General features: G+C 42.0%; 1 protein-coding gene across 2 annotated transcripts; it reads right to left on the bottom strand.

Annotated features, from left to right (window-relative positions):
- Positions 1–392: 392 nt before the first annotated feature.
- arfip1 (ADP-ribosylation factor interacting protein 1 (arfaptin 1)) lies at positions 393–12,355 on the bottom strand. Of its 2 annotated transcripts, XM_052085113.1 has the most exons (9): positions 11,962–12,355; positions 10,088–10,404; positions 8,179–8,280; positions 6,974–7,082; positions 5,291–5,403; positions 4,797–5,018; positions 3,776–3,933; positions 2,817–2,991; positions 393–2,652 (listed from the first exon to the last, which is right to left on the bottom strand). In XM_052085113.1, the coding sequence occupies exons 2-9, from the start codon at positions 10,400–10,402 to the stop codon at positions 2,497–2,499; spliced, it is 1,350 nt and encodes a 449-aa protein (XP_051941073.1). In that variant the 5' UTR covers positions 10,403–10,404; positions 11,962–12,355; the 3' UTR covers positions 393–2,496. The 2 variants fall into 2 exon arrangements, with proteins under 2 accessions (XP_051941073.1, XP_051941074.1); XM_052085114.1 differs by lacking the exon at positions 10,088–10,404 and having other exon boundaries at positions 11,962–12,354.
- Positions 12,356–12,395: the final 40 nt, after the last annotated feature.

Genomic DNA, 12,395 nt, shown 5'->3' with positions numbered 1-12,395 from the left:
TATATAAAAGTATATCACTATATAGACACATTCCTCACAGCCTTTGGGTGGATAGTAGGTGGCATCAAGATGGAAAAATGGACGGCAAAAGTTAGCTGGCAGTAAATATCTTTCCCAATCATGATCGGTCCTATGATGTATCATAAATAGAAAGCAAAGTCTAGCTAGCTCAAACTACCTTTATATTACCACTGTACCAATATTGGTATTTAGTCCCAAAAGCAGCACAGTAGCGTTGCTTCAAAATCTTACAGATAAGCTACTGCTGTCCCATGGAAAATAAACCCCAAACAGAGTGAAAAGTGTTGGCAGCCAACTGTTTTCTGACACAAAACATAATAAACATTTCAATGACTGCTTGAAAACAATAAAAATCATGAAAAGAAAGATGATTATTTTCTCAACTTTTTTTATACTGTGCACATGACATTCAAAATCATTTTAAACCCAACACTTTTTTCCAAGTTTTTTTCCCCCCCATACAAAGATACGCGTTCACATGCTAGCACTTAGCATATCAATCAATGGAAGTCTTCAGGGAAAATGTACTCATCCAGGACTAGAGGGCATAAACTAGGCAAAATTGCAAAGATATAAACCCTTTTTCAGATATCATAGTTGGAGTGTCAAACCAGAGTCACACTAGCAAACTATAAAAAGTCAGCGGTAGAAAATTGAGCAAACGAGAGACTGGTAGTTATAAATATGAGTGTTTGACGCATTTGCTTTTTAAAAATATACAGGTACATATATTTTTTTTAAACTGGTAAATCAAGAAAAGTATTAGCAGCTTAAAGCGAAGATATGCTGGTCTTTCAAAATTTACAATAAACAATTTTTAAGATAATGTATTTTATTTTGTTTTTTGTATAATCTATCAGACGTAACCTTTCTGTGATTCCTAAACATATGTTTCATGTGGTGTTTAAAAAAAATCTATGTGGTGACGTTTCGGAAGGAGTTTGTATTTTGGGGTGCAGTTGTTTTTTGGTTTTTTAACAATTAGCATGCAGCGCATAAGGAAAGCAAAGTTAAGGCACATTTTATCAAAACATTTAGCAAGTCCTTCATTTTCTCTTGAAAAAGAAGATGCCAAAAGTTTAGATTATTATAAATATTATAGACAAGCTATGAGGAATTTGGAAATTTGGAGTTTGTTGGAAATGCTCATAGTTGTGAATGTAATTGACATGTGTCTTGAATACAGTAATCCAACATATACAGTATATTATGATGCAAGAGTACTGCCACATTAGCATAGCATAGCATAGTTTGTCAATAGAACACAGAGGATTTCTAAGATTAAACATATCAAACAAATGAGTAGGAAATTATGTTGGTTGGTGAGCTTTAGAAGCCTTAATATTTCATCCCTTGTGTTTCAATGCTTAGCTGCGCAAGGGTAAGCGATTGTTTTCTAGAGTTTCATTAAAAAAATAAAAATAAACAGTCCGGTTTCAATTTTATGGTCCCTAAAATTTGAGGATTAGAGTTATGTTTTGGTCTGTTACGATGAGAACATAGCTGCATTAGCATAAAACTGATATTTAATGTAAAGGTGAGCTAGCTTTGCGTAAAGAAAAATAAATTGATTTGTGAGATCTAGTTTTGGCAGTGCTTGTTTCTTTTAATCTGCAATTTACATTTTCTGATATGATTGTCATGCTAAACTGTGCTAAAAGATAGCATTGTTTGAGCGGTGTCAAACGTGTCATCTCTGAAGGATTTAACTGGTTTACAGAAAACTAACGTTGCGTTTAGTTAGTTGGGGTTAGGTTAATCGCGTCAGCATAGCAGGGCAAAGCATAACAATTGCAAATAAAGCATCTAGCGTCGAAAACTTGAGGATTTGTGAGTTGGTTTTAGGTGGGCTTGTTTGTTGAAATGTGAAAAAAAAACTACTATGCTATGCTAACTTATAGCCTTGTTTGAAAAGTGTCATATGTTAACTGGAAAAATAATGTTACTGTGTAGTTTTCTTTCATGACAAAATGTAAGGATCGGGAAAAAAATGTGCTGGTTAGAAGTAAGAGTCCTCTAATTAGCCTACCTTTATCTTTTGTTTTTTTACATAAGCTCAGAATCATAAATGTGTTTTAATCACTATAGGAAGAGGCCTCCGCGGCTGTGAGAGAATTGCATGGAATGTTAATATTTCTCTCATAGTCAAAAATGACCAAAAAAACAAACAAAAACGCTATCTCAATTCTGTTGGATCACATTCATATCGCCGTTATACAAAAAGGCATTTTTTTACAGCTCCCTTAATGCGTTTAACTGCAGTTCAATGGATTTGTCAAATGTCAAAAGTGCATTTTTCCCCCAAAGATTGTAGCATTGAAAAATAACATCTTCATGGACTCGAGCTTTTTTGTTGCTTAAAAAGATTGTTTTGAAAGGCCATCATTCCTGACAGGAGAGAGGAGCATGGCTTGGGGAGAGGGTGGGGGAGGGGGGGGGGTCCCTGTAGTTTTCACTTTTAGTTTAGACATTTCCTTAGTGCTCCTCCAGCCAGGACGGACGCTCGCCGCCGGGCACTTTCAACTTGATGTGGAACTGCTTCAGCGTTTGCTCTAGCTGCTGCTGGTTGCCCGAGTAGTAGGCAGCAATGGCGTTGTGGAAGAGGATCAGCTGGTTGTGCAACACCTTCACCTAAAATGACAACAATAACAAACAATAAGTGCAGTTGGAATCTTTACATATTATCAAACCGTGTTCCTGTAGTTTAGTACAATATGATATGCGACATTGATAATTCCGCCTCTGTTTGAGCCCGGAAAAACTTTGAGAGAGAAAGAGGCCTCTTTTTCCCCAACCTTGTTCTCCTCCAGGAATTTGAGCTTGACAGAGACGTCATTGCGCATCTTCTCGTACTTGTCGCGGTGCACCTGGAACAGTTGCTGAGACTGCTCTATCTTGGGTAGGGTGTTGGCGTCGCGCGGGCCCAAGTTCAGCTCCTCCAGATCTGTGCGGTATGCGTCGTACTCCACCCTGTCAAGTGTACGTTGGAAATCAAAGTTAAACGGCGCAAAATGGAATCGAGTATAACCGAGTTAGCATAGTGTAGCAATAACGCAGCAGGCTTCACGTTCGAATGTTTCGTCTTGAGTCTGGGTTTCATTATATCAACGTTCCACTGTCTTAAACATAGCTTATCAGTCGTGCGCTAAATGTGTTCCAACACAAACATGAACTGCACACAAAGAAAAGTTTCCATCACTTAAACCTTTAAAATCTAAAATTAGATTTTTAGATTAATTTTAAAAATTAATCAAAAAATTAATTTTTAGATTAAAGCCCAAGCTTTTTGTGGAGAAGGTCACTGCTTGACCGCCATGGTTTGACCAATAGGCGCATCTCGTTTTGCACCTTAACGGACGGCATTTTTGTGGCACCGCCCGTTTTGTTGTGTGGAAAATGTTGGGAGACAAATGACGACGTGGGACTGGAGAATTGAACCGTTCTCTTTGAAAGCGTGTTACTCGCCAGCGGCCAAACTTTGCGCTGTTAGAAAACCACAGTTGCTCGTTTAATTTCAAATGTAGCAACCGTGAGTAACTTATAACGTGAGTGCACTCATACTGATCAATGGAGATTTCGGTCTCTCTCATAGCCAGCAACAGGAAATAAAAAAAAACTGCACCTCATGTGTGAAAAGCGCCAGGGAGCTCTGGTGTAGTTTGAATAGTGCATACGATATTGTTTGGTTATTTATGATTGCTGTGATTTATATTTTGTTTTGCCGATTGGGTTTTGGTAGCGCTGAGCAGATTACCTGGCAATCTCGTACTGCTTGATGTTGATCATGGTGTCCTCGATGGTTTTGTCCACAAGGGTGTTGACGCTGCTGATGAAGAAGTTGATGGCACCCAGCAACGTTTCCCCATTTTTGGACAATAGCTTTTGGGTGTCAGCGTTGTAACCAAACTCCTCCTGAAATGGAAATAAAATAAAATAAAATAAAAATCAGTGATGAGCAATGATATATAATTACTGAGAATATTCCAATCAGGGGTTTGAGCTGCTGATACCAATCACATGGATTTGGTGTAAAAATTTCAAGCAATTACCCATTGATCTTGAATAATCGATTAATCTTTGGATTTTTTTTCCAACTGAATGATAATTGATAAAACAGATTTAAAAAAAAACAAGACATGTTAAGTTTCTATCCCTTTGTCTTCAAAAACAAGACATTGCTTCAAATAGACATTGCACATACACAAACAAATTATGATTTCGTTGCTCGGTTGGACTGTAGCATGTCAGGAAATAGGGTGAAAGATACCCAAGCAAAAGCAGGTGGTGGCAAATGTCCTATACGGATTAAGACACATACGTTCCCATTAAAAAAAAAAAGAAAAATAAAAAAAAAAGAAATCAATCTTTGTATTTGAAATAACGTTATTCTTTGATGTTATTGAATATAATTTTTCTCCACATGATTTAACATTTTAACAATTTATATTTTAAATCCGCATTAATAATAATTCCATCAAAAAATAACATTGAAGACTGAGAACTGATTATTAAACTTCTACTTTTAGATACATGTTTCAAAAACCTCAAATTAGATAAGATAAGATAAGATAAGAAAACCTGAGTCTCGCAACGGAGAAATTCCCAATTCACAGAAGCAAAGCTAAGCAGACCCATTTTTAAAATCTTGGTGCTTTTTGCGCCTTTCAGCTTGTTCCTTCAGGGCTCACCAAACCGATTCACTCATTTTAAATAAACAGATACATAAATGAATGTGGTCTTTGAGCACAAGCGGATGTCCGGAAAAAGGCACTCACATGAAGTTCGGGTGTTTTGAGGCTGAGGTCGGCGAAGGCGTCGCCGAGCTGCCTTTGCGTCTGCATGATCTGCGCCAGCTGTGCGGCCAGCGTCTGCGCCAGCTTGATGACGTTCTGGTACTTGCGCTTGTTGTCGCGCAGCACATCAATCTGGCCCTCCAGATCCAGGTCTACCGTCTTGGAGCCACGGCCGAGCTTCTCCGACAGAATCTGACGGGTGCACTGGAAAAGACGGCGGCCTGTTCAAACACCCACTGAAAAACAATGCGGACAGCTCATCTCTCAATTTATTCGATTTTACTCAATTGATTTGAATTATGATAGTAAATTTGATAAATCAACTCATTGACCCTAAAATATATATAAATAAATCATCTCATTAAAGATGGAGGTGCCATTATAGCTCGATTAAGGGGACAAGAAAAAAAAATGGGGCGGGGGTGGGTGGGGTGGGGGGGATCAAGCCAGCCAGCCAGCTAGACTGACCGACTTACTTTGTAAGTGTTGATGCTCCACTTTCTGACAAGGTCTAGTTTCTCCATGGTTGGACTCTTCATGTCGTCCGACAGGACCAGTGGTCCACTCGATGGCTGCGTGTTGGTACCATCTGTGCGATTAATAAGAAATATGAATATAGCGCTTGAAAATTAGTTTCGGCTAAATGCTGTGGTGAGGGAGGCACAGGGTGCTGGTGAACAAAGATGATTGAGGAGTAGCACCATTAGTCAAATCGTTAATCGTAGCACAATCAAGAGCGATAGCATTACTGAGCCCTGAAACTGATATGCAGGCAACAACAAAAAACAGAATGAGGTCGGTCATGTTAGTTTTCACAAAATTGTAACGTAGCCTCAGAATGTTCCCCGTGTGGCGCTAACTTGCTAACTTTTGAATCGCAAACCGTGTTAGCCTGGGTTGATGTTCTCTTTCCAACTTTAGTAACATTTTGCTTGGTCGCGCCGCCGATTTTCGGTGCCGTTTGCCTGCCGTTGGTGGGAAACTTTTCATCCATTTTGATGACATTTGCTTCCCAAATTGTTGACGTTTGCTTGCTAATTTTGCCAACTTTTCAGTCATTCGTTTTGGAGACGATGAAGGCAAATGATATTGTTCTCAGCTAACATTTTATGACTAAAACGTTTTTTTAAAAGCTACCTAACAGGGATTTCAGCAAACTGTTGTGAAACCGCCAGATGTGAGTATCGTTCCAACACTCGCGTTTAAATGTCCAACAAACGTTTAGTTCAGATTTTGTTGGCTAACCTCCTAACACAGGCATGTCCAAAGTCCGGCCCACGGGCCAAATCCGGCCCGCGGTCGAATTTCATCCGGCCCTCGGCCCCTGTCATAAAATCAGTGCCGTCTGGCCCGCAGGTTGGGCGCAATGGAACACGTGTTGCATTGACTGAGGTCTCGTAGACTGGTGAGTGATGTTTCATAGAGTACTGCTTCCCTCTAGTGGCTAAATGAGTAATAGCATTCACTAAATGAGTAATAGCATTTAGACGCTAGAGGGCATCACTCACGAGTTAACAAGACATCACTCCGTGTTTATATTGACTGATATGTCATATTTCAAATTCCTGTTTCAAATGAACCAAAATAAATTCTTAAGATTGTTGAAATTAAAATAAAAATGGAAATGTGAAACAGACTGGCTTACTAAAATTTGTTGAACAATATTGTTGTTCAATGTAAAGAATGTCAGCCAAGGTCGGCCCCCCGACATTTTACCACATAAAATCTGGCCCCCTTGGCAAAAAGTTTGGACACCCCTGTCCTAACACATCGTGAGTTTCAAAGCTCATGTTTTGCAGGGGCAAAAGTTCAAACCTGCTGCCACCGGCTTGTAAGTTGTTGGCCCAAGTCATTTACTGATTTCCCCCGTTGGTTCCTTCTACGGTAATTTCGATGATGGCCACTAAACAAAAGCCTGCGTGGGACTGGTGTCAAACACACGGAAAATAGCCATGGCAACATGGATGATCTCTCCACAGAGAAAGAGAGTCACATTTGCACTTCTAACAGGAGGATGAAAAGCAAAAGGAGACTCATTTAATTCAAATGATGTCTGCCTTTCGAAATACATGCTGGTAGAAGGACACGAAACAAAATCTGTTTGTTGCGCAGGTCCTTGCCAATTTCCTCGATAAGTAACGCTCATCCAGATGATTTACCTGTGTACGGACCCGATTCAATGATCCCTTCTGTTGTCGATGCAAAGTTGCCGGAGGGGACGCAAGACTCTGGGAGGTCTGCAAATGCCGCCTTGCCTGGGAAAGAGTCCTGTGGAACAAGATTCAAATTTGACTTTGAAGTAAGAAGTGTGTGTGAATGCAGTGCACCGCTCGTCATTTAGGAAAATCTAAAAGTTCGGAAAAAAAAAAAAATTGGCGGTCGGAGTCTAACAAGACGCAACCTCCAGACAACGTAGTCAATGTGGGTGTTGGAAGCAGAAGCGCAAGTACAGGGTGACCCAAAAAGATGCGTACCCGTGAAAATTTCAATTGTGAGTTTGATTAAAAAGCTATTTATTTCAAATTACAACCACACATTATTCAGTTTATGGAAGACCATTCACCAGAGTTTCAGCTATTTCTGTCAATTTTTAGTCAATTTTTGGCTTTCCCAAGATGTGTTCCAAATGTCCACCATTCCGTTGCAAGCAAACCTGTACTCGTCTGACAAAGTTGTCAATCACTTTTCCTCTTTCGGGATGGCTCTTTTTCCTGCCTGAATAAGTCCCCCCCTCTGGCTTTAGAACATAAGTTCACTACAGTCCCATGCTCTCTGAACTTCGTAACCCAACTAACAATCGTTGATTTTGGTGGAAAGTTGCGACAATGGAAACGTTTTCCAAACCGAATCTGGACACTCTGGTATGATTTTGTTGCAAAATAGATCTCCAGGGAGAATATCTTCTGCTGATTTGTCCAAGACATTTTTGGGGCAACTATAGCTAAAAAACGATCATCCATAGGTTCACCTTTCACGTCCTGCAACAGAAAAGACATTTGTTAAAAAATGGATTTTTTTTTATCGAATACGCATCTTTTTGGGTCACCCGTTAATTGCAGGAGAAGACGATGGTATGAGGAGAAGCAGTAGAGGTTTCCCCCCAAAAATAGGAGAAGCAGTCAGAGAAGTGGTGAAGAGGTAGTGCTAGCTGAAGAAGTAGAAATGGGCTCAAGGGGACCATAAAGTCTGCGCACATTGTCCTCTGAGAAATTACATATATAGCAACACTTGATCAAATTGGAATATGAACAAATGACATCATCAACGTGATTTCCAAGGTTTGGTAAATAGCAGTCGAAGTAGCAGTAGTCTTCATGGTTGCCGTTTCGCCGACATGACCTGCGGTTGTGGTTTGAGCCCTCACCCTGCAAAACACATCCTGCGGGCTCTGGTCCAGGTCTCCGTTGCTGCTGACTGCGATCTCGGCGGCCGAGCTCCTCTGCGACTCCTCAGCCATGGCGTCCTCCTGCGATGGGGAGGACAGAATCCCCTTCGAGTTAGTGACAACATCCCCAGGCTGGTGTGGCGGGTGCGGGTTGCCATCTTGTGGATGTTGACCACGAGCCGGGGGGTTAAATCACTTGAGTATGGGCAAACCGATGCTCTCCGCCAGACGTGACATTATGTTTTTTTTTCTTTGAGTTTTGACAAGCAGACATGACGAGTGTCAGGTCTATGAATTGTGAAGAACAAAAAATGAAGGGGGCGGCCCGGTAGTCCAGTGGTTAGCACGTCGGCTTCACAGTGCAGAGGTACCGGGTTCGATTCCAGCTCCGGCCTCCCTGTGTGGAGTTTGCATGTTCTCCCCGGGCCTGCGTGGGTTTTCTCCGGGTGCTCCGGTTTCCTCCCACATTCCAAAAATATGCATGGCAGGCTGATTGAACACTCTAAATTGTCCCTAGGTGTGAGTGTGAGTGTGAGTGTGAATGGTTGTTCATTTCTGTGTGCCCTGCGATTGGCTGGCAACCGATTCAGGGTGCCCCCCGCCTACTGCCCGGAGACAGCTGGGATAGGCTCCAGCACCCCCCGCGACCCTCGTAAGGATCAAGCGGTACGGAAGATGAATGAATGAATGAGTTCCTGCGGTGAAAATGTCGATGTAGTCAGTGTCCCATTCTCTAGAAAAAACATCATCGGTTGATTGCGGTGAGGATCAAGCGGTTAGGAAGATGAATGAATGAATGAATGAATGAAAAAAATGAAGGTGAAATCTAGACGAAGACCTCGGCATCTATATGCTTCACCTAAGACCATTATTTTGTTCTTAACCGCAAATGCAGATGATTCACCTTGTCAATGACTGATTACCGGTACTATGGACCATGACCAGCAAAGGGGCTACCTGAGAGCCAAGAAGCAAGATGTGGGTCAGAGCCTGAAGTGTGTGTGTGTGTGTGTGTGTATATATATATATATATACACACACACACACACACACACACACACACACACACACTAAAACAAAACCAAAGTTCATGACTGCATGGCGAGAAAAGAGTTGTACTGTTGCAGCCCACACTTTAAGTACAGCGTCACGTGACCGGCACATAAATACTGAAAGGGCCATTTGACGGCAGCATGCTGGCGGGAGGCAGAAAAGGAAGAGGAACCGACAGTTTAACTCGTCCAACCGCCAGCAGGAGATAAGGCGACCTTGCGCACCGTAATCCTCTCAGGTGCGCAGTTGTAGCTGGCTGTCGCGTGCACGGCCAGCCAAGCCGCGGTTTATTATTCACTCAAGCAACGCTAATATACAGTATAAGATATGGATTGAAGATTTGAGGTTTCAGGCTCTACTCATACTTGATTTGATTTGACTTTTTATTTGGTCTTCCATAGGAGAAACCTGTCGCGGAGGACATGCCAAATGTTTATTAAAAAAAAATAATAATAATAAGATGCAAGAAGCTGGCTTCCATTTTGTCATTTACATCAAAACCCAAGATGAGATCAGTTTAAATTCCAGTTTAAAGCGAAGGACCAGGAGCATCGAAACAGTAGGGAAAGCAATAAAATAAATGTTTGCGGTCACGACACACAGCCAAACCACAGAACAGCAACACATAAACCAGCTCTAATGCAAACACCCCAAGCAATACGCAGCGGAGAAAAGCTAGAGAGAGCTTCTTCGAGACCAAAATCACTTCACAAAAGCCAATCTAAAAGGAGAGTGATTATGCAATCGGAGGGAACAAGAGAAACCACCACCATAAACCAGAAACAGGAAGCGCTAAAAAGGATCCCGACTGCTCACAAGTGAATGTCAACGTCACCTTTCTCTGAGTGCCACTGTCTTCACATTCCTCTGCTGTGTCCACAGTAGGGTGTCCGCCATTTTCTACACTGAGGGCCTCATCCCCGCCCTGGACAACATCCTCGTTGCTGCTGACTGACTTATCCTCAGCGCTGTCTATACTAATATCATAGAGCACATTGTTCCCTGATGAGCTATCGCTACTGTCTGCATTTGGGGGGGGCGGTGGTGGTGGTGGTGACGGGTCACCAACACGTGGACTCTCCTCGGCTTCCATGCGAGGGTCCTCAGCTGAGGTCTTGCCCGATTCTGTGTCAAGACTACCCTCAGACATCCCTGGAAATAGACAGACAGGAAGGTTATGAACTGGTCCTTGAGGTGCTAAATGATACCTACCTCGGCCTGGAGATCAATACACATTTGAAGATTACAGCTGAAAACATGTACACATAGGGTGATAACTATGTAGTATTCTCGTGTACCGCTATGGAACTCTAGTTTTGTGATCAGAGCGTAGAGGCAGCTCTGACCAGGTGTTGGTAGTTCCAGAAACGAGCGCAAGCAGAAGTATAATAGGGAGTTTTGCGCCGGTGTGGATGTTGACACTGCCTACTTCAACCATATCCAACCAAAGTGGCTCCTCGTCACGCACCAACAGTTTTGACGTGGCGCAGCACAGACAACCACATTTTTCCCCAGGAGGAAACTAAGTACCAACAGAGCGCGCGCCCACCGATGTCCAGTACTTACAGCTGGTTCTGTGGTCATCACCAAAGAAAAACAAAATCGATGCCTTCCTATGATACCAAAGCCTCACGTGATTTGCTGAACTCTCATGATATATGCTGCATTGGCACACTGTCTAATTTGTTCCGAATACTTTTGTGATTTTTTTGGAGGGGGTGCATACTTCTACTACTACTACACTAAAATGTAATTTTCCAGTTGGAGCAAAAAACTATCAGTGAAAGAAAACAAATTAGTAAAAACAACAGTTTATTTAAAACGATGCATATTCTTAGTGTTCTTTTGACGCTCAGCTTCCATGCCGTTTCATACAGACTTTACTGAGGTTTGCATGACATTTGTCTGGAATGTTGTGCAATTTGAAATGCTATACTTTACCAAAAGAGTGGATCAACTTTCGAATTGTTGACCTGGACAGGGGATTTGGGGAATTGATACAGTACACGTCAGGCACACACTGGAAATAATTGCACATTCGAGTGGAATAAAGACGTCAAGGCGCATTTTTATTTTCTTGTTGCAGTCACACATTTTAACAAGGCAGTAAATTATACATTTTGTGGCTGGATTGTAAAGTTTACCTCCTGACAGGAAGTTCACACACCCACTCCCTGGTTTAAATCGCAACGTTCAATAAATGTAACACAGACTATAAGAGAATTTTTCAATGCTTTTGGGGGGTCTTAATGTTGCCACATACACAATATGGAGTCATTTAGCATTCACGTGTGCAACTTAAAGGGAAAGTTTCCAGCATAAAATGTCTGTTTTCGTTAATTAACGCGTCCAGTTATCACCATAAAAACGCAATATCTTCATGTAAATACGATGTAATGACATTACATGTTAATTACTTCAGTAATAATTACCACACTATAGGCCCTGAGTTTTTTACAGACGTTCCACAATGTTGACTTCGGTTAGCTTAGCAACATGGGTAGCTAGCGAGCTAAGTCTAGCTAACTAAAAACTAGTCTTTTTTTTCGCCAGTTCAAACGACAAGAGACCCCCCCCCCCCCTTTAAAAAAAGATTCGTGTCCTTCCCCAGGTTCGCCACATAAATGGCCACACGTCATAAAGAAACAAATGAGTCGGTTTGGGTGTGTTGGGTTAAAAAAACAAAAAAAAACAGGCGGTTAACCATACCTGTCAACGGCCGTCGTGGCTAATCACACAGAGTGTCCCAAACAGCAGTCTGGTTCTTCTGACCCAATAAATACAAATAAATGCGTGTTTAACGCGGTGGTCGGGTCCCTGCTAGTATACCGGACTTGGAGTTCGGACCCCGGAAAAAATATTGAACTACAAAGGGCAACGGGTGGACCATTTGTTGAATGCGCTCTCCCCCTACTGTTAAAATCTACAGCTTGCAAGTTTAAGGGCTGGTTCAATTTCTTCGAATTTTAAGCACTCCTTTGGTGGAATTGAGTGGAGGTGGAGGTCCGATCAGACGCGTAAGCGGGGTGTAGTTAGTTTGCTGTCAACCATAAATTACCCGGTTCAGTTTGTTGTCTCGCACCCCCCCCCCCGTACAAAAAAAATACATTTCCCACTATCCACCGCGGTTCCGGACGCAGCGT

The sequence above is a fragment of the Hippocampus zosterae genome, chromosome 13, assembly GCF_025434085.1.
Source record: "Hippocampus zosterae strain Florida chromosome 13, ASM2543408v3, whole genome shotgun sequence".
In the NCBI taxonomy this organism is placed as follows: Eukaryota; Metazoa; Chordata; class Actinopteri; order Syngnathiformes; family Syngnathidae; genus Hippocampus; species Hippocampus zosterae.
The sequence above is the reverse complement of the archived record's forward strand: the minus strand, read 5'-3'. Positions and strand labels throughout refer to the sequence as shown.

What these genes read in the sequence shown, in the direction of transcription:
- arfip1 (XM_052085113.1), bottom strand. Translation starts at nt 10,402, where the DNA reads ATGTCTGAGGGTAGTCTTGACACAGAATCGGGCAAGACCTCAGCTGAG. An exon ending in ACAGTGGCACTCAGAGAAAG is followed by an intron (nt 8,281 to 10,087) that starts GTGACGTTGACA and finishes TCCCCATCGCAG; the next exon opens with GAGGACGCCATGGCTGAGGA. An exon ending in TGAATCGGGTCCGTACACAG is followed by an intron (nt 5,404 to 6,973) that starts GTAAATCATCTG and finishes TTAATCGCACAG; the next exon opens with ATGGTACCAACACGCAGCCA.